Source organism: Hyperolius riggenbachi, chromosome 1, assembly GCF_040937935.1.
Source record: "Hyperolius riggenbachi isolate aHypRig1 chromosome 1, aHypRig1.pri, whole genome shotgun sequence".
In the NCBI taxonomy this organism is placed as follows: domain Eukaryota; kingdom Metazoa; phylum Chordata; class Amphibia; order Anura; family Hyperoliidae; genus Hyperolius; species Hyperolius riggenbachi.
In genome coordinates, this window is record NC_090646.1 from 472078007 (window position 1) to 472100806 (window position 22800).

The 22800-nt window shown below is 42.9% G+C and overlaps 1 protein-coding gene across 4 annotated transcripts in view; it reads right to left on the reverse strand.

Moving 5' to 3' along the window:
• SMTN (smoothelin) overlaps positions 1-22800 on the reverse strand; it is a 206451-nt gene that overhangs the window by 40391 nt on the left and 143260 nt on the right. For all 4 annotated transcript variants that reach the window (XM_068240805.1, XM_068240797.1, XM_068240820.1 and 1 more), the window contains exons 9-10: positions 9946-10692; positions 5383-5666 (exon numbers count right to left, since the gene is read on the reverse strand). In XM_068240805.1, the coding sequence (XP_068096906.1) occupies positions 5383-5666; positions 9946-10692 (1031 nt within the window). The remainder of the gene's footprint in view (positions 1-5382; positions 5667-9945; positions 10693-22800) is intronic.

A 22800-nucleotide genomic window follows, 5' to 3' on the forward strand; every position in this document is an offset into this window, starting at 1 on the left:
TAGCTGCGATTCAAGCCGCACAGAGCCCCCCCCACACACACACACAAAAACCCAAAACAAATCAGCATGATAGCCAGGCAATTAGCCTTCATATTGCTTCCTCCTCTTACAAAAATTCCAATCCCTCCATTCCAATATAAGTTTTAGAACTATCTGAATATTGTTGGTTTCTGTCTATACCAAAGGTGCATTCAGTATTTGTTATCGTGGCAGCAACATTTACACTTTTCCCCGTAACCTCCCTCCAACCCCCTGGATTTTGATTGAGCTTGCATAAGGGTGGACAATATGTTTCTCACCCCAACACTAGGTAATATGCAATTCTTTTATGCACTCAGCAATGAAACATGTGGGGTTTTGTGGCTATGCATCATCGTTTTGGTTTGGGGGCGCTTAATATCGAAGATGATCTATAACCCCATAACCTATCATAGACCAGTTTTCATCTACAGGACCCAGAAGCAGGGGCATAACTAGACTTAATAGGGACCACCTGCAAAAATGTTAGCATGGGGCCCACTTGGTCCCCAAACCCCATGAGGGTCATGTGATCAGGAGACGGTGGGGAGTTTTCTGCTGTGAAGCAGTATCTGGAAGCAGGAAAAAATTTACAGACGCTCCCGCTACTTGCTGTTCTGCATGGCAGGAGGTGGTGGCAGGGATGGTTTTTGTGAGCGATCAGGGAGATTTTTTGCTAATTGGCTGCACTTTTGGTTGGGGAGAGGGAGGAGAAGGGGCCCCCAAATGCTCTGAGCCTCCCTACGATAGCAGGGGTCGCAGGGGTGATTGCTACGCCCATGCCCAGAAGGTTAAACCATTTAATGACTGAGTTTATACTGCAAAATGAGGTAAGAACAACATTCGCCTGCACACTAAGAGATGGCCCACTGTTGTAGTACGAGCACTCTAACGTCAATATCGAATGCAAAAGCTTTTAAATGCTATACACTGTATATAGAGGGAGAGGCTTCTAGAGGCATAGCTCAGACACTTACAAGGCTGTTACTTCGTGAAAGATGCACAGAAGAGGATCTGCGGGTGCTTGCAAACCTGGGCGGATGAGGCACAGAGTCACAAGTTTCCTTCACACCCAGGAACAGAGAGAGCTCTTCTACCTGCCGGGTTAGCTTTTCTTGCTCCAAATGGAGATGGAGGTTCTCCTCTTTCAAGTCATTTACCGCAGTTGTCAATGGCTCCAACAGCATGGCCATATCTCGCAGCTGCAGTGAAATCTGCTTCTGGAATAGCCGGAAATCATGCTCAGCATTGTGCACTGGCTCTGTGTGCTGGTTATCCAGCTCCTGTATACCTGCGCTAGGCATGGTTACTCCAGCTCTGAAGTCTGCTCAGGACAGGACTCGGTATAACTGACAATGAGGAGGATGTGGCGTGGGTGTAGCTTCCAGCAGAGGACCGTCACAAATCACAGTGGATCTGTCCAAGGACACAGCTTGGGCCCAGCTCATATTCCTATTCTAATCCAGATATGGAGGAATGTTTACAGACAGGAGCTATAAATATATTTGCACAACAACCCAGTGCAGACACAAAGGGAAGAAAGATGTGGACACAGCAAGTGTCAGGAAGCAGCCTATTCCTAGAGATGAAATAGATTAACCACACTGCTTCCAGTGCCAACAAAATACAATGCAGGCAAGAATGGATTCTGCAGCTGTTTAGCTCTCCAATTCTGAAATAAGATTTTTATAGGCAACAAACAAACGTGATTCATGCTGCATTGTGTTGACACCTTGTATTATTGAAAAAGAAGATTATACAGCCTATAGGTCCCCCAGAGTCATTATGCACAAAGGGAAGGTGTTTAAAGTCAATTACATTTCAGAGGTCTTGTCACCAATATGTTAGCTACAGTTACTGTATGTGCCATCTGGGAATCCTGTTACCATGATGGGGTGTTTGCAGTCTGCAACAATTAAGTATCTGGTACATAGCAATATTCACAGTCTTCCATGGCTCCAGTTCTGAGGCCTCCAGTAGACTTACAGTAGTGGGTAGGGGTCACAATGGCCATGGGCACTCATGTCTGCAGCTACAAAGTAAGCGTCAATATATTGTGGATTCTGACACCATTTCTCATGGATAACATTACATTTTTTTTAGCAACTTTGGAGACTTTGAAGCTCTACTGTGAGATTGGACTAGACCGACAAGCCTTCACTCTCCACACAAACCAATCAACCTTCTGTGCCTATAACCCCATCACGGATTCACTGGTTCTCCTTCCTTTAGACCACTTTGGCAGGTATTGGGTACAATCAACAATACCTGCCAATTTGTGGAAACGCTCTTTCCCTTTCATTTAGCCATCACAATTTTTCCTTGTCAATGTCGCTCAGTTCCTTGGCAATTTGTCATACTTCAACATGTTCAAGAACCTGATATATGAACTGAGAAAAGCTAACAAATAAAGAGCAGAGTGGTATCTGAATGAACTACTACATCTTCAGTTTCAAGTTTTTCCATAACCACATTCAGGGGGATGGTGAGTATTTTGTAGACGCATGGATAGCTGGTGGACATGGCCAGCCCAGCTTCTCTGCCACCTGTATGTAAACAAAAGGCAGCTGCTGTCCTGTACTCCTACACTTGAAAAGAACTTCTATAAACTTACTGCATTACTGATAAGGGATGGCTATAATCGGTCTTATTGAAATTTGACTATATTTGAAGCAAAAGGAATACAGAGATATCCTTATTGATGCTGACAAATGTGCTACATGCCTGCTTGTTCATACTTGCTCAATCATGGACACAGAACAAGTTGGCAAGACAAAATATTTTAAAAGTATATAGATGAAAGTTGGGTTTCACCAAGGATGAAGAGCTCTTACAAATGAAATCTGTACTACCAGAAATAAAGTGCTGGCTATATGTAAGGTTCCGCTGCTGAGATCCTACAAATGTTCTGTTGTGGTAGTTGTCCAGTTTTAATATCTTCTGAGCTTGATATACTCGGCATCTCTTGCCATTAAGTCATCACTTTTGGTATCCTCACTAGGAATACTCAAAGGTCATTAGAGTTGTATTAATAATCCAGGCCCATTGTTGTGACTCCACTTGATCCAAGCCAGTCACTCAAGGTAATGAAGTAAAAGTGTTGGTGGAAGTTCAACAGCCATGTCAGTTTTCAGGTCTCACCTACACAAGGTTTCCTCGAAGTATGAGTATATGGCCTACGCTGTACAGTCATATTACAATGTGGTACTATAAATATATTCTGGTTCATTTTACATAATTTATAAGCATCTGTATTTGTAGTAAAGTGCAGCTCAAAGGAAGATAATCCCCATACCAGATTTTTTTTGTTCACTCTGCCTAGACTGGGAAACAAAATGTCTTAACTACTTTGGGTGTCTCTGTCTAACACGTTCATATTGTTGCTGGCTGGCCTTTTCCACCAAATCCAGTGCACCCACCCATTCACTGAAGAGAGCCTGGCTAGCAGCATTTCAGTGCAGGAATGAACAGGCCAATTCAGTGATTATGTACGACGCCATACCCCAACACATGGGATTAAATGTATTGCTATTCAGGGTGTTGTGACAAAAGTCCTTAAGCTACATATACACACTAGATAGAACTTGGCTGAGAATAAAGTGTGTGTACAGGTTGTCCTGCGAGCTCAGAATGCTGGATCTTCAACCACTTCACATTCATGGATTTTTACCCTGCATGTTAAAGTCATTTTTTTTCTCAGGACAATAAAAAAACTTTCTATGGCCATTTTTATCCAAGAATTATTTTATTTTATAGGCATTTTTTGCAGGCAAAAATTGGAAACTTTTTCAGTTTTCACCCTTCCTAATTTTCTTATGACTAATCCCACAGTTCGAAAACCCATTAAAGTATATTCTTTGGCCCCTCCCAAATAAAATGATACCACAAAAGCCTAATTTCACTACTAGCTGGACATGCGGTGGACCATTATCCTCAACCTGTGCATCTCTAGTGACTGGATACGGCTGCTAAGGCTACAGTTCTGGGGGCCCCAGTGCTGTACAGATGCATCGCTAGGCAATTGTAGAGCAACGCATGTGTAGAGCCATGGCTCCTAGAATTGTCGCCCTACCAATCGCTACAGATGGCAAATCATTAAAGGTGTATTAAGAGGTATAGGTATTACAGGGGCTAAAATGAATAGGCCAAGTAGAGGTTAAAAGACAAAGGACAACTGAAGTGAGAAAAATATGGAGGATGCCCTATTTATTTCCTTTTAAATAATATCAGTTGCTTGGTAGTCCTGCTGATCCTAGCTGCAGTAGAGTCTGAATCGCACAAGAAACAAGCATGCAGCTAATCTGCTCAGATCTGACGATAATGTCAAAAACACCTGATCTGCATATGGTTGTTCGGGGTCTATGGCTATAAGTATTAGAGGCAGAAGGTGAGCAAGGCAACTGGTATTACTTAAAAGGATATAAATATGGCAGCCTCCATATACTTCTCAATTAAGTTGTTCTTTACCTTAGAAACAAAACAAAAACCAAACCACAATTTTTTTTTCTCTTCTGTTACTAACTAAAAAAAAAAAAATATATTTTTTTTTGTGCCATTCCTTATTGAATGATTGCTGCCATTTGCTACAGCAACTATCATTTACTACCAGAGTATGCACGACCGCGCACACGCAGCGGCGGCTTTGTATTATGGATGTAGATTATATGTCTAAGAACACAGCAAATAACTTTTTGGACTTAGTCATAACTAGTTCTTGTATTTGGATGTAGATTCTAATTCCTAAGCACACTGCTCTGCTCAATACACCTCTCACCAAAGGCCAGTCTAATGTTCTGACCACTGTTTCTCCTGCCCCATGAATAGCAACAGAAGCACTGGTATAGCAGAGCAAAGAGTCTGTACATCATTCAGTTCCCAAACTATAGCGCAAGGTATCATTACCCAATCCCTTCGAGCGACAACAATTGCACATGTGTATGCACCTTTAGGCTTTTACTGCTGCCTTTTGCAATTCCAGGTTTGCCATATGTGCCATATTACCCAGATACGCCACTGGCTGTATATTTACTGTATTTTCCATCACTGCTTAGATATTTTCTCTCTTTTTGTCTAGATCAGCGTTCCCCAACCCTGTCCTCAAGGCCCACCAACAGTGCATGTTTGTGGAAATCCATGGAGGTAGTTAATCAGCTCTGCTGAGACACTAATTACCTCACCTGTGCATGTTGTGGTTTTCTGCAAAACATGTACTGTTGGTGGGCCTTGAGGACAGAGTTGAGGAGCTCTGGTCTAGATGACCACCTATTAACTGAAACAGAGGAAAATAATATCAACCAGCTGGCGGTACCTTTTCTGCATTACAACCAAATTTCTTTCAAAAGGGCAATGCATCACAGATATTACCTTGGAGCTGGTGGTGTTGCTCCGGATTCCGCTGTCCATACTGACGCTGCTTGTACTGATGGTTTTGGCTGCACTGTCGCTGTGTGTGGCGATGCTGCTTGTACTGATTACGCTGCTTGCATTGGATCTGCTTGTGTTGATGCTGTTTGCACTATTACCAGTGCTTAAACTCATGCCACTTGTACTGCTTCCGCTGCCTGCACTGACATTGCTTGTATTGATAGAGCTTGTTGTGACACCACTGCCAATTTTGAATGGAGATGCCGTTAGTCCTAAAGTCAGCTCTAGGGGGTAAAAACATACATGAATGTAGTTAGAAATCAGTGCGCAAATGTTTCGGTGAGCAACATGAATAAGTTCAGGAAAATTAGGATACAGTTTCAATATGAGGTAAGCAGCTCATTGTTTCTACTGGGGGCGGGGGAATCTTGGCAGAGGTTGTAAGACCTTGTATGAGGTGGTGGGGAATATCTGCCACGATAAATGAAGTGATAGATCCCAAACGTGTGTTCTCAATCCGCCTCACTCTATCCACAACAAAATAAATGGTTTGGCTTGAGGTGCACATTAAGGATACAATATTTTCCTCAGATGCGATCGTTCGATACGATTTTTATAAAGGAATTGTACAGAAAACCATGCAGTATGTGGAGACAAATCTATGTAAAACGATTGTACGATCGATTGCTATAGAAAATTTTGTTGCTCGTAATGCTGGATGCGTTTGTATCTGAAGAGAAAAAAAAATACAGCTTATGTAAACAATAATTCATTACCTTCCAATTACTTTACTTAGCATCCTTAAAACAAGCCCGAGCCAAAGATTGGGTCAAAAAAAAAAAAAAAAAAAAAAAAAAAAAATCATACATACTCCACTAGTCTTTGGTTTGTAAGCTTGCAAAGGCAGGAACCTGTGTTCCCAGTTTCTGTGCATTTTATCAAATGAATATCAGTATTGGTGACTTTTTTCAAACTATGGATACTATGTATCTATACTTGTGTCACTACTTGTCCTGATTGTACAGTATGTTGAACTGCTCATGTATCTATTGCCCCTCATTATTATAGGTTTTTGGCACAATTTAAAGTAAACCTGATACGAAAGGGTGTAAAAGTTTTATACATACCTGGGGCTTCCTCCAGCCCTTTCCACAACTTGAGTGCGGCTGGGCCAGGCATGCGCAGTTCGCCCCGAACTGGTGAAGCTAACGGGGCAGTTACTGGAGCATCCAGGAGGTGGGGGAGGACGGCAAGGGAGCGATCTGTGCAGAGAGGGCTGGAGGAAGCCCCAGGTATGTATAAATGCATAAAAAAAAAAAATCAACAATAATACTTACCTAAGGAAAGGGAAGTCTGTGGATCCTACAGAGACTTCCCACGTTGTCCTCTGATCCCCTGCCGGGACCCTCTGGAACATCGGGTCAGTGCTCTTCTGGCACAAGCTAGGCCATGCTGCAGCCACATGAGCCTGGCCACACCTGCGCAGTAGCACAGAGTCTCTTATGCTTGAAGAGGAGTGTGACCCCAATCAGATTTCCGACAAGTGAGTGGCAATGGGAAGTCTCATTAGGATCAAGAGGCTTCCTTCATCTTAGGTAATTATGTGACGTTTGAAACTAGAACAAAATGAGAGTGGAGTGCTCTCTGGTCCATTAATCCTTTTAACCACCCTGGCGTTCTAATCCCCGCAACCATGGGTGGGTTTTTTTCAATATTTTTTTTTTCTGTCATGTAGCTAGCCTAGTGCTAGCTACATGACTTCCCCCATTGTCTGGGCTCCCCCGTCTACCTTTTTTTTTCCGGCGATACTTGCGCGTCCGTGATCCCGCGATGAACGTGATTTCCTGTTTGGGCTTCTGTCATCGCCTTAGCGATGATCGGACACGACAGCATGACGTCATGCAGCGTTCCAATCCACCCCATAGCGCAGCCTGGCGGTGATTGGCCAGGCTGCACTATCCGTCTCAGGGAGGGCCCTTTCGCAGTGGGTAGCGGCAGATCGGCGGGGAGCGGCAGCGATCGGATACAACAACATGTAACTAGCAAAGTGCTAGCTACGTTTTTTTTTTTTTTAAATTGTTAAAAAAAAGACAGCCCCTAGCCGGAGCTAGCCACTCCGGCATTCGTGGACGAGCTGAGCTCGTCCGTAAAGCTAGGGTGGTTAATAAAACTTCCCAACAATAAAATTGCACTTACAAGATCACAGATGTTCAAAAGCATATCGCACACGGAGTGCCAGATATCAGTCTCCCTGTTGGAATTCTTCACGCTAACCTCCTCTCCACTATGGCCAGTAGGGTAGCCTTCCCCACTAGGAACAGAGCTGCAGCAAAACTCATCGCCTGTTGCATCATCATGAAGCAATAAGCGCTGAGCCGGGACTGGATCAGTCTACCCCCCACACTACAGCTCTGTTCCTAGTGGGGAAGCCTACACTACTAGCCATAGTGGAGAGGAGGATAGTGTGGAGAATTCCAACAGGGAGACGGATATATGGGACTCCGTGTGCGATATGCTTTTAAACATCTGTGATCTTGTAAGTGCAATTTTTATTGTTGGGAAGTTTTATGAAGGAGCAGCACAATCGGGTGGCACCGATTGTGAAGATGAACGCTGTGACTGATTGAACTGGTCTGGAGCGCAGTTTTATTTTGGACTTTTTAAGTACGTTATGTGATGTTTGACCAGAGCTCCGGCTCAGGAACACAAACCTATGAACGATTGGCATATTTCTGTTACTTCTAGTAAGTGTGCAGAGAATCATAGCCATCTGTGATCCTGCACACGAGTACTGCAAAATGTATTCTGAAAATCCAACCATCTCACATGGGCCATACCATACAGACTGTCCCACACTGTTCTGAAATGTGCAGAAAATGAATAGACCCCCAAGTCCCACATATCATTTCCATAATGGGCAAACAGACTACAGTTATCGCTCAAATATGAGATCTTTATTAGAAGTGGAGACCTTTCAGTAAACAGCTCAAGCCTGTCTGCTTGGATGAACAGTCCAAAGAATGTGCAACACTTGGAACATTGTCCATACAGCTGCCTACTGTATATGTACCAGAGAGCTCTGCGGAGTGCTAGTATACAGCAGTGGCCTGCTTTTAATAATTGACATTAAAATAACATAATGCTATCCTTTTGCTGCCAATGGAAGACTCTCCATGTGGCATAACTGGCTTCTGTTTATTTCCATGGCCTGCTAGTGATGTAATGGAGCCAAATGATGGATAGCTTTATAGAAGACATTGTACAGGAGCAGAATGTGTCCATGTAAACATGGAGACTGCAATGCAGACACACTGGTGGCTATGAAGTAAGAGACTAATGTCCAAAAATGAGACTATGCAGCATCATTATATATTAAGTTAGCTGGCGTTCAATCCAAACAAGAGGATTTATACAAAAACCACAACTAATCAGGTCTCAAGCCATTACGTAAAGCAAAGATTCCAACGGTTTGCTTTTGACAACTGTTCCAGGTTTCTTTGCTCTTGTCTTGATTACTCATACCCTATTACTGTGACAGAGACAATATGTTGTGAGCTCTGCTAGGAAACTATGGATGGAAGAAAATAGTTCAAGTGTGATACATGTAAGCTGTCATCACTAACCAACCTCTAACAAAGCCAGTTAAACGGTTGTCATCCAGATCCTCTGGCTAAAAGCTATCCTAACTAGCTTCAGATTTATTACTGGTGAGTGAATGGATCTAACGTTCACCGCCAGAGAACCAGTATTAAAGAATCGAGATCCACCTTTTCAGAAAGTAATCAGGGAAGGCAGTTTCCAGATCTCCCTCATGGCACATTTAGATACTGCAGAGGAAGTACTATCACCATATAGAGCAGGTAAAACTATGTAGAGAAATTATTAGAAGTGTCAATCGCTTTGCTATAATTAGAGAGTAGGTTGTCCAGAAAAGTTGGATTCCAATGACCACTTCTGTGCGGTGTGTGTAAAGGGGAACCACAGGCACCTATTATTCATTAAACACCTTATGTATAGTCCTGCTTGCACAATATAGAAAACGGTCAATATACATTTTTTTACATCTCATATCCACTACGATTGATGTTAGATGTTGAAGCAATTTATTTGTCCCTAAATGGTCAATCATGAAGGCGATGGATGTTTGATGTATTAGATTTATCTGCATTTGCATTGTGGTTTGACACATCATGCCCTATGGCAAAGCTTAGGCTTCAGGGAACTGCTCTGTGGTTTAGGGGGCAGAAATTGTCGTTCTCCCAGCAGGAGGTTGGCTTTTGCTCAACGCTCCCAATAAGGCTTGTGGCTTTTAACTCAACAAACTGTAAGGCTGCCACTAGAGGTCAGCAGAACATCAAATCAATTAAAACATGACACCCTTTGCATGCCACAGCAAACTGTGGTACAGTAACTAGACTGAAAGTTCACCTGTCAACTAAAATGTACAAGGTATGGCTATCATATCATACAAAAGAGCCAACACATTTTGCATTATACAGGTACGCTAATTTGAGTTTTACTATCTGGACATATTGTATAATAACTAAAAATTATATAATTTACCTGCTCTTTGATTTCCTGGCTGTCCCACTATCCGACTGTTTGTCCCTTGACTTCGCCCATCTTTGATCTCAATGGTGAGCAGGGTCTTCATGTCGTCGTCCTGTTTGACACTCTTCGCGTCTCTGGAAGATGGGCGCAGAGGTAATGTAGAGGGCTGTGCACTGTCTTGCACCACTGATGCTGTAATGGTCCCATCTGTATTTTCAACTTCTCTCCCCCCTTTTGTTGTAGTCTGGGCGACTTGCAATTGGTCTGTTTTGCTCCTCCCACCTTCCTGCTTTGGGATGAATGAGCCTTTGCTTTGTGGAAGCCTCTTGTTCACTTCCCCAGAGGATGTGCCCAGTCCTGCAGAGCTGTGAGCTGAGGAACCTTTTACAGAGGAATTCTTGAAGCTCCTTATTTCAGGTACTGATGCTGTTTTACCATCTTGCGTTCTGTTAGCGGTTCCTGTACTTTGATCTGTTCTCTGGCTGCTAGATCCCAAAACTGTGCGACCATGTACATATTTTGTTGCTACTGGTTCTTCTTGTGGTGCTTGAGAGTTGCTGTGGCCATTTTTCTGACCAGCAGAGAAGAGGGATTGTTGCTGCTGTATACGTCCTCCTCTGCCTGGGAGTCTCTCCCCTCTTAAGCTGGAAAATCTGTTACTGAAAGGAGGAGGCATGCTGGGGGACTCTTCTGTAAACTTCTTCACTCTGTCCCTCACAGAACTGGCTCTTTTGAAGGGGGAAAGTGGAATCTTGCCATCTGCCAATAGAACCATAAAATTTGTATTGGGATAAACAGAGATATTGATATAAAACTAGTACAAAAAAGACAAATAGAAAACAAATAGGAAGTAGCATTACGGTATATGGCATCTTTGACAAAAATGGTTGCTATTGGTTACTACTACTGTTTTGGACAGTGGCAATTTATTGCAGGTGTGCTCTTCTAGCTGTAGTTTGTATTCCCTTCCTAAGCATCCCCACTTTTGGGTACCACCATTATCCGTCTTTAAATGACACATATTCACAAATACACACTTGACACATGATTATGAATGATCTGCACAGTCGGCTACGTTAGGAAGATGAAAACCTCTAGCATCAGTAGAAGGCCAGATTTCATTATAGTGATTTGTTGAGCATAAATACCGCTTTATAAAAATAAGAAGGAATGCCTTGCCATTTATTGGCCTGCATACAATTACACACTAATGAAGGGTAGAACATAGGAGAAAACAATAGCAATGAGATCAACATTACACATTAGAAACAAAAGAAAGATGCCCGGTGACATAAATGCGCTCTTCTTGCGTAGCTCAGGTCCCTCTGGATTACCACCCACCGTAGTGGGACTGGGCTGGGCAGGTGTGGAACAGGACCGTTTGTGTTCAGAGTATCCAGACTTCCTTCCCTAGTAGTGACAGTAGCTGCTAGAAGGTGAAAGCCCTTGCAAGCATCCCTCTTGTGCATTGTTCCAAGTGATCTCTGATGTAAGCCTCGTCTCCCTGTCTCCCATCTTTTCCAAGTGCATTGTCAAAGCTCACTCCTTTTCCTGTCTAATATCAACACATGCTTTCCGACTACAACAATCTTCCACTGAGTGTACAATGGACGCTCAGGATTGCTAATTTGACTTTATAATGACACCAGTCAATAAAAGCGACACAGGACAGTTACACATCTAATAATTACAACCACAGACAAGCTAGATAATAAAAGCCATAGTTGTGCTGCTGGACACACAAACGTTAAGATTTGGTCGATTTAATCAATCAAATTGTACAAGTTGAAAATGGGAAAGCTTGAACATTTTGATTCATAATTTTTTTTTTATAGGATCAAATAATTGCTTTATAGTCTCATATTCACTTGCCATCATTTTCAAATCAATTGCAATAAGCCTGAGACCAGCGATAGTCTTATGTCTGACAGAAACAGTTTTCCATGTGACCAGACTGAAATCCAACAGCACTGCATTAATACAAATGGCTTTCACAATACCCTGATGTACAAATTCCTGTACGAGTGTCCTCTCTCCTGCTGTCTGACCCACATTTTTCCCTAGTCTCATTTTGCACTGAGTTGCCAGAAGGGATATGTACATTCTCTTCTGAGTGTGAAGCTCATCTAGCGTGCTTACACAGCTTTAAATTACGTTTATATGGAAGGGAACAAAAGTGACTGATAAGGCTCACCTCTGACAAGAATCTAGTGTGTACAGCAGCCCCCAAGCCACTTCAGCCAATGATCAGCCTGGTGGATCAACTCTGCCAAGTGCTGGCTAAGAGCATTGTTGCAACAGAATGTGTTGTTGGCCTACAGGCTAGGGACGCGTCTGTACAGCTTCAGCCCTGCAATGTCACTGCAATGTTTGCGTCCTGATGCCTGCAGGGCGACAGGACTCCTCACTTGTGTCTGATGAATCCCAGGGTCTGTGTACCTATAGCTAGCTTAGGCTAGGCTAGGTACACACGATACAATTTCCTGATAGAATTCCTGTCAGGTCAATTATTTCCAACATGTCCAATCTGCTTTCCGATCAATTTTTCATAGAAGTGAACGGAAAATCGACTGAAAATCATCAATTGGAAATCAGATCGGACATGTTGGAAATAATCGATCTGACAGTAAATCTGTGAGAAAATTGTTGTGTACCTAGCATTAGTGAATTGAGCCATGTAATCAGAAAACAAAGGGTGAGGGAGTGATTTAACTGACATCAGTTTTAGGTCAGCTGAGATATGTAGAGTTTTGGTGATCTCCTAAAAATTGAAAAAAATAAATAAAAATTCAGATTTTTCTCATCTCTAATGTTGGAAGTACACAATTTTTCCAGCAGATTTACTGGGTGAATCGATTTTCAGATTGTTTTTTCTGATCGATTTCCATTCACTTCTATGAGAAAATCGATCAGAAAAATGACTAATCAGATCGGACCTGTCGGAAATTCTCCATCGAGCCATCTATCTGCCCAAAAAATACAAAAAAAACCCTCATGGTGTATTCCCAGTATAACAAGCAGTTTCCTCATGCAGGGAGAGAGCAACAGAGGCCACCACCATTAAGTAGGTCACCATTCCTCCTTTGGCATAACAATGCTGCTAAAAGGGAAATTCTGCTTTTGTTAAAGCGGATACAAGATGAAAAACTAACTAAAACAAGTAACTTGTCTATATATCTTATCTAAAGTTTAGATTGTTTACACAGCAAATCCAGCTGCAAACAGCTTTAATAGAATATGATTATTTCTTCCTGTGATACAACAGCAGCCATGTTTGTAAACATCACACAGAGGCAGGCTTATCTGCATCTTGAGCAAAAAAAACCTAATTCCCCTCCTCCTCCAATCTGCCTCTGAAATCTCTGGCTAGAAATACCTCCCCCTCCTCCTGCCCAGACTGAGCTCCCATGAGCCCTTGCTACTGTCTGAAAGTGCCTTGGCTCTCTGAAAACCTGTGGGCATGGCCTGTTTAGTTTATAGGGAACTAGAGTATTAAAACAAAAAAGTATTTAGCTTGAGGAATGCCCTATAAACAATAGGAAAGGAACACAATTATGCAGTAAGTAAAAGTTCATCTCGAATCCACTTTAACAAGACTTCAGCGGTTTCAATTTGGCTCTATACAGTATATTGCAAGGATTCATTGTGAACAAAGTTATTAAACTAGATGTGCATTTAACAGTGCTTGTAACTGAAACTGGTAAATAAGAATGTCAAAATTTGCCATCAATGTATTAGTGCAGGTGCTGAAAATAAGTAAGGACTGTTTACCACTAAAGACCCCAACTGTGATTTTCTGAGTGTTGGGATTTTTCTTATGCTTAGTCAAGCTTTGTGGTGCATTTGCAATTTTCTGACGATCCTCAAGAATTGCTCTACACAGGCTATCCGTGTAGCACAGAGTTTGCTATATGATTTTCTTGTGATCAACTTTCACCCAAAAGCAAGGAAAATGCAGCATTTGTGTTAAAATCAAAGCACAGCAATGGCAACGGGGCACCGTAATTACATTTATAATGATGGAGCCCTATGATCGCAGAATGTCCGTGAAGGGAGAAGCCTGAGCATGCATATACTAGGCCTGAAAGATAAATTGAATTTAAACCGAAATAGTGATCACCAAGATCACAATTTCGGAATCGTCAAAGCGGTGATTATCGTGATGACGTAATTTCCTAAACCCCCCCCTTCCAAGTCCCGGCGCGTGTGGCCCACAGCATCGGCAGTGTTGGACATACCTGCCGCACAAGTCCAACGCGGTCTGCCAGCTTTTGCCATTTGCCAGCTCTTGTGCATGGCATACTTCCTGGTGCCTGTATGTCCCATAACACAGTGTGCTGTGCATTACAGCCTGCAGGAGGCGAAGTGGATAGATGGGCATTGCTGGACTTGTGCTGGAAGATATGTTGAGCACTGCTGCACCTTGGGGTACAGAGGGGGCACAGAGAGAGACAGAGGGTACAAAGAGAAACAGGGGGACAGAGAGGCACAGAGGGGGAACAAAGCTTGATTTGAAGGAAATTGTGAATCAAATCGAAATTGCGATTTCGGACAGTTTTTTCCTAAAATCGTTCAGGCCTAGCATATACCACAGCTCATCAGCCAAACTCTAATGCACCATGCAAACCTCTCATAGGCTCATCTCCCAATCAGCAGTCAGCCTAAAGACATATTCCAGAGTATATGATATGCCATTACACTATATTAGGAGAAAATACGTTACTACTGTATTCACCATTGCCTAATGCCGAAAATGATCAATAATCATGTCTTCCAGTCATCCAAAGAAATGTTTAGACATTCTTTAAGGCCCGAGGGCCCACTACGATTGGCTTTGTGATTTCAATGATGATTTAGTCCTGCAGCCATTGAATGTGATTGCTCAGGTATAGTTTAAAAAAATGCTGCATGCAGGGCTTTGCAATCATTACCATAGCAACATGCACGCAACTCCAGTAACGCCCCCTGCCATTAGTATAGGTAAAATTTTACCACTACTTCACGCATCAGGCCCATAATGAGCTAAGTATGGGTACCAGAGTACCAAGCTTACTTATGGTGGCCACTAATGATCCAATCTTTTTCATCCAATCTTTCCAAATATATGTAGTAGAAGAGTAAACTGATGGAATATATTAATTGGATACTATAGGCAGTTCCCTTATATTAGATAGAAATGCTAAGATTGGATGAAAAAGATTGGATCATTAGTGGCCACCATTAAGGTAACAATACACACACATCAATTTCCCTCCTGATGCGGCAAAACAATCGATCCCTTTCTGATCACAAAGGGATTGGTTCTTTTGATTCTCAGTAGATTTTAGCTAGAAACAAATTGAAAATCAATCAAACTGCAGCGTTGCACTGTTTAATGTAGAGAAATGCTAGGATATGATAATATAGTGCTTTTATCTATGCCCAAGGCAAAGTTGACAAGCAGTCAAATGCAGCACGGCTCTCCTGAAAAGTAACTAGGAGCAAAACCGCTTGTCTACAAAGGACTTCTCTCATGAAGACATAGGGGATGACTCACAGTACAAAGGGTTACTGAAAATAGTAACACTTGTTGTACCAATACTATGACGAGTGTTACCATAACAACCCACGTAAACAGTACCGCGCATTAGGAAATAGTGTAGCGCGAGCTACGCCACTTCCATACTACATGTACACGGGTTGCTATGGTAATGCTAGTCATGCTATCGGTGCAACAAGCGGTACTATTTTCAGTACAGCTGGTAACATTGCTGCATGGTGGGCACTGTTACCGGCCTTTTGTGAACCAACCCCACAGTGCTGAAAATGCCTAATGGTAATCATCTCCTCTGGGAGCTCAATGAACCAAATTCAACCTCACACTGTCCTGACTGCTGTTCACACTTCACATTGCAACAACATAGGAGAAGAAGAGTAATGTATAGCTAATTTTCGCCTGGAAGAAGCATACTTCTTATTTGTATGGGTTTACATGTATATTCATTTTCTAATAAGTTTATTTTCAGTGCAGGTATGCTTTATAGTAGCTGCTATTCTAGCTGGCCACAACATGTAATAGAAAGGTGTAACTTGCCACATAACTCGCAGTTACCAAAAGCACACTGCTTCTGGAATTCACCCTCTAGCATCCAAAGTAAGCAGTAAGTACCCTCTTCCAATACCATGCTTCTATCCAAAACATTATTATTATTTAGCATTTATATAGTGCTAACATCTTCCGCAGCACTGAATCGAGTATATATTGTCTTGTCCCTTAACTGTTCCTCAGATGGGCTCACAATTTAATCCCTACCATAATCATATGTCTATATCATGTAGTGCAGTGTTTTTTTAACATTTTATTGGTATGTACCCATTTTAAAACCCTGTACTTACCAAGTACCCCCTAGCACAGTAAACATTATCACAAGTATATAATTAATCCTAGTACATGATAATTGGTTCTAAACAATTTCCAAGCATTTACTATTGCATTTAATTAGCTAAAACACTAATTTGGTGTTTAAATAACATTTATCATTTTCTAAAACTCTAAATTTGTTAATCTTCGTTAAGTATATCAAGCCCGAGTACCCCCTGGAACCATCAGAAGTACCCCCCTGGGGTACGCGCAACACACGTTGAGGACCTAGGGTGTAGTGTAAGTAGATTCTAGGGGCCAATATAGAGGAAGCCAAAATAATAAAAAAAGAAATAAGACTTGATTAACCTGGAATTTTCCAATCACAAGGGCGCCACAATCATCTTTGTAATAGCAGTGCCACGAATGCAATAGCAATAACTGGTTACTCCCTCCCCACTTGATAGTTGCCTGGCCTTGGTACTAGTGCAGAGGCTAGGTAGAGGTGAAGACATCATCAAGGGCCAGTCAGGCAGATGCATGAATAAATGATGAGATGGCAGCCCCAGAAGAACCATCGCAGGGCACAAAACAGCTGTCCCTTTTTCTTTACCCATCCTCTTTCATTGCCGGTATGTCCATTATGCATTTGCCTTGTATGCAATATGCATTACCTTAATAAATGGACCTTTGGTGCTCCAATTTGAAGTAATGTTGGGATTTTGTAACTTTCATCTGCACGAGAGGCATGGCTGGTCGATTAGGAAACTAGGAAGTACAGCCAAACACTGGGATTTAGCAGGTCTCCATAAAGTCTCATTAATGGCAGCACTCTAGGTTGCATAGTGTACAGACTTGCTGCAACTACTTTGCAGACCTCTACGGGATTGTAACTACTTTGCAGACCTCTACAATAATCAACTGTTTCTTAGTGGGGCGTCCAGTTTAAAATGTACATTTGTATCCAGATAGCGGTAGGCTTTGGTGTAAGTAAGTTCATCATGCTTTTCAAACACTTTTTCAATAAAACAAAACGTGTTTTCTGTTGTGCATGCTAATGATGGTGTCACACTAGCAGTGGAGTACCTACCACAAGGCTGCAGGTGCTCACCGCACCGGGAGTAGCCATGTCTAGTGCTGGCGCTGTGGTGCTCAGCCACTGTGTTCTTTCACCTGGGACCTGGTTTCATAGTTTGGGCAACATTCAGGAAAATAGCAGCAGGCATTGCAGAAATGGGACTGTACTACTTCCTGCACTAGATGTAGCACCCCTCCCCCTTCCTGTCCCGTGGGCAATGTGTCTCCTAGCTCTCTACACAGCCTGCAGTGAGTGAATGTGCAAAGCAGCAGGTCGAGTAAAGAGAATGATTGCTGTGCTGCTGCTGGGACATTAGCAGGGGGAGGTGGCAGGATGTGTTTAGTGCTTCAGAAGTGGTCTGTCCTTAGTAGCCATGTGCACTGGCTGTTGTAATACCAGACTGCCCTGCATTATTGATTAATTACTCTGATCAGGATAAATAATCAATAATGCAGGGCAGTCTGCTGTTGCAGAAGCCAGTGATACAGGTGCATCCATGGTGCAGGACAGTTGACTTCTGTAGTGAGCAGAGAATTGAGCTCCACGCAATTTAGGGCTGGTTCAGACGGACGTTTGGAGGCGTCGCGTTCGTTGGCGTCGCAGCGGCAATGCGTTCGGGCTTTCAGCAGCGTTCGCATTGCGTTCGGATGCGGTCACGTTTTTTCTTCCCGTAGGGGAACATTACCCGTCGCGGTTAACCGCCCCTGGAAGCTACATGTAGCTTCCAGGGGCTCCTTGAACGCCAGGGAAAATCGGGACCCGAACGCCGCGTTCGTGTAAACGCGCGTAAAAGCTTGGTACAAACGCTCCCATTCACTTGAATGGGAGCGTTTAACGCCAAGCTCCAAACGCTGGCGGTAAACGCTGCACAAACGTCCGTCTGAACCAGCCCTTAGATTACCTTTATTGCAGATAATCTTATCTCTTTTTCCCAGCTCCCCCTCCCACTCTGTCATCTTCCCCCATGACCTTTCTTCTTTTTAGAATTCAGTGGCTTCTTTTAACACCAGGTCACTGCCAAACAGCACTGGTGATGTCTGCAGTCCTGATGAGAGTTCTTCCTGCCATTTCTGCTCTCCCACCAGGCTCTCTGTCTTGTGTCTCTACCTCTTTATCCCACCCTCCTCCTATGTATCCCCCTCTTTGGTATGTGCCCCTTTTCTGACTGTCCTCAGAGGAGCTCACAATCCAATTGTACCATAGTCATAGTCTAATGTCCTACCATATTATTGTGTATTTATATAGTACTTACAGTACAGAGTTTCGTAACGGTTAGCTCCGTCCACATCCTGACGGCTCCTTTTCCTCCAAAATTTGTAGCAACATGCTCAGCACCCCAACCCATCAAAAACATGGTTTTGTGTTTTTTTTTCTTTTTCGGCGGGGGTGGGGTTTGGGTGTTGTCTGTAGATAATCAACACCAGGTGTCAAATTCCCTAGGTATGCCACTAGCTGCAGCATGTTCTGTTTCTAGATGTTGCAAAACTGTTTGTGTGACATGGCCCTTCCTGACCCTGAATGCAATAGCGTAGCATTCAGGGCTGCAGAGGTTGTGACCCCACCGGGGCCCTTGGGCCAGAGGGGCCCCGTAGGGCCCTCCCTCAACCAGTTTTAGCTCTTTATTGGTCCTGTGCTTGTAATGATCACTTCTATAGATGCTTTGAATGGTAGTAATCATTAAAGGAGCACTACAGCGAAAAACTGTAAAATTAAAAATATGTGCAAACATGTACAAATAAGAAGTACATTTTTTCCCAGAATAAAATGAGCCATAAATTACTTTTCTAGTATAATGCTGTCACTTACAGTGGGCAGTAGAAATCTGACAGAAGTGACAGGTTTTGGACTAGTCAATATCTTCATAGGGGATTCTCGGCAAGGCTTTTATTCTTTAAAAAGACATTCCTGAAAAAGGATTTAAACAATGATGCTAGCCAGCTTCCCTGCTCCCTACACCGTTTTTTTGGCAGCTGGACAGAACAACTGCCATTCACCAGGTGCTTTTGAAAATAAATATATCCCTGAGAATCCCCTATAAAGAGGTGGACTAGTCCAAAACTTGTCACTTCTGTCAGATTTCTACAACCTACTGTAAGTGACAGCAACATAGGAGAAAAGTAATTTATGGGTCATTTTACTCTGGAAAAAATGTACTTCTTATTTGTATATGTTTGCACAGATTTAAAATTCTACAGTTTTTCGCTGTAGTGCCCCTTTAACAAACTGTTCCCCATCCCCCTCTTGCACTATTGCCTGAATGGTATCTCAAGGAAAAAAGTTTTTTCCTTGAGATACACAAGCTCCGTGATATTTTTGTCCTTAAGAAGAGTTTGTTTAATCTTGACAGTTACTATGGATATATTTATCCATGTTTGTTCCCTCCTCCCAGGACGCTCAGTTTGCCAAACTTTACTCTGAAGCCAAACTGTGGTAAGAAATGCAGAAACTACTACAGGGAACAGAAAAGAATCCAGGTAGCACAAGTTTATTTAAAGGGAATCTGAAATGAGCGACATAGGGTGGCTGCCATATTTATTTCCTTTTAAACAATACCAGTGGCCTGGTAGTCCTGTTGATCTGTTTCTGTGGCTGTAGTGGTGTCTGAATCAGATACCTGAAGCAAGCATGCAGCTAATAAGGTCTGGCTTGGAGCTGTTTGTAGTAAAGTATCTGAGTTATTTAGATGTACACATACAGATTCAAACTCTGCTGATGTGGACAATAAAGACTGCCATGGGCGAGCATCACAAGTCAATCTGGCAGGTGTACAGCGGCCTGCCAGATCTTTAGTGATCCCCAATGACCGAGCAGCGCCTGATCACATGGTTCTGCCAAATCTACGTGTTCTCCCTCAGCCCTCCATAGCAACAGATGTGCTGCTAGCCTTAAGGCTGAGGACATATTTGTTCAGGGTCAGTACTGTACTGTTGGCCAAAGGGATTGAGTACAGATCTCTGCCGGGGCAACAGAGATCCCCATGTGTGCATGGCGCTTTAGACTTGCGAGAGATCAACATTACCTGAACAATATACAAGTAAAATGGTGACAACCCTGTCTGCCATTATGATAACCAGGTCTGCTTCTAATTTCAAAAATGTAATTTAAAACCATAAATATTCTGTTCTGCCTGCACTCTCCAATCATTTAAACGTAAAATTCCAAAGTGTCCTCAGATGACATTCAAAAGCTGAATGTGGAGACCCACATTTGATTCAAGGCAAATTAGGTCATTTAAAAAAAAAACAAAAAAAAACTAAAAATAAGGGGTTTCTGAAGGCATCTCTGCCATGTGACTGATGTGAATGTGATTTTAGTTATTCCCAGAGCAAGGGAGATCCATAGGGATTTTGTTATGAGGATCATACAATTACTCCTCTAGCTGGAAGTATGTAGCAGCTAGTGTGCATGCCAATATTTCCCTGTACACCTCTGCCAAGCCATAAGCCATGCAGGTATTTTCTAAATTACACTTTGTACCACGGGGCTGCTGCAACAACGATTGCCTCATAGGAAGACAATACACGAGCTCAGCAGCCTACGCAACACTGGCGGTCTGTGTGCACTTCCATGAATTAGAAGTGTGATGATGTATCCAGGATACAGTTTCAGAGACCTCTTCTTCTTACGCTGCCCTAGGCTCTTGTTTAAACAGAGCTCTGCCTGTCCATTAAAGGAATGGCACTGGATGTTCAACAGGTCCCATGCCTGCTCCCCACTTTATACATATTTTATCCCAATAAGGCAGGGAGGCCAGGAGTTGTTTAGTTTGTTCTTCCCCCTTCTCTCCAATCCTGTGCTATTTTATCTTAACCCTCTTGCTGCTGCTTGGGTGAAAAGTTCATTATCTATTAGCCACGCATGGTTCTCTGCAGACTCTTCTCCATGCCTTATGCAGACCTCTCGCTCTACTCACACACATCAATGTGGATTGCAGCATAAACTCTTCTCTTTTAGGTTACATCTGCAGTGAAATCACAGCATGTGTTCTTCAGCCTATCCATCAGTTATATAAACAGTCCTCTTGCTTCTTCACAATTTACAGTACAGAGCTTAGAAAACTCCCACAACACATAAAAAAACCAAAAGGATAAACCACATTCACATCAGCTGCATGAAAATCGAGCTTTGGCTGATTAATGCAGAATGCCATCTCTTTGTGCTGGTCCAGTCTTCCCTGAAGCAGGGGTTGTACTCACGTCACAGTAACACAACATCCATGGAAAACACAGCGAGGGAGTCCTATGGACTGGCAAAGTGTGAGCAGTGCTACAAACTGACAAAGTACCATCAGTGTTATGTTAGGGATAACGGGGCCAGCTAGAAGCTGTCCAGGGGAGGGGAGCGCGACGAGGGGTGTGCATGCAGCCGAGCAAGTACCATTAGTTGCTAAATTAATGTGATTTTTCTAAGAGAAAAATCTGACACAAAACGCACAAGTGGAAAGACTCCGATTAGACCTACCGGTAATGGAGTTTCTGATTGTCATCCGGGACAACCCGAGATCCGGTCCCGCCCAGGATCTGGGGAAACACCAAATCAAGAAGTTTAAAAGCCCCCGCCCTCCCTCAATCCTCAGTGCGTCTGAAAGTAAGTAGCCTAGAAACACCAAGGTGAAGGAAGAACTAGACACCCCTAGTGCCTAAAGATTCCCTATGCTCCTAAATAGCAGAAAGGTGCCGGATAGGAAAGGGAAGGGTTATAGATGTTTGTCCCGGATGACAATCAGAAACTCCATTACCGGTAGGTCTAATCGGAGTCTTTCTCTAATTGTCATCCGGGACAACCCGAGAGATAGACAAGAAGTCTTTACTAAAGACTCACCTTAGGGAGGGACCACCGCCTGAAGCACCTTTCTGCCAAACGACTGGTCTTGTTGTGATAAAACATCCACTCTGTAATGCTTGATAAAGGTAGATGCATTTGACCATGTTGCCGCTTGACAAATCTGGTGAATGGTGGCTCCTGCCCTCTCCGCCCATGATGTGGATAAAGAGCGAGTTGAGTGAGCTTTAATGTTACTAGGAACGGGACTATCACTACTCTCATATGCTAAGGTAATGGTTTGTCTGATCCATCTGGCGATTGTTTGTCTGGACGCCTGCTGACCTGTATTCTTCCCTGAAAATAGGACCAATAGACTACTGGATTTCCTAAAGTCTCTAGATCTAGAAAGATAAACTAATAAAAATCTCCTAACGTCCAGACAGTGAAAAGATTCCTCTTTAACCCCCGCTGGCCTATCACAAAATGAGGGAAGAATGATCTCCTGAGACCTATGGAATTCCGATGTTACCTTAGGCAAATAAGAAGGGTCTAACCTGAGTCTTACACTATCAGGACAAATAATGAGGAATGGATCCTTGATGGATAATGCCTGAAGATCACCTAAACGTCTTGCCGACGTTATAGCAATCAAAAAAGCCAATTTCAGTGTTAGAAATTTTATATC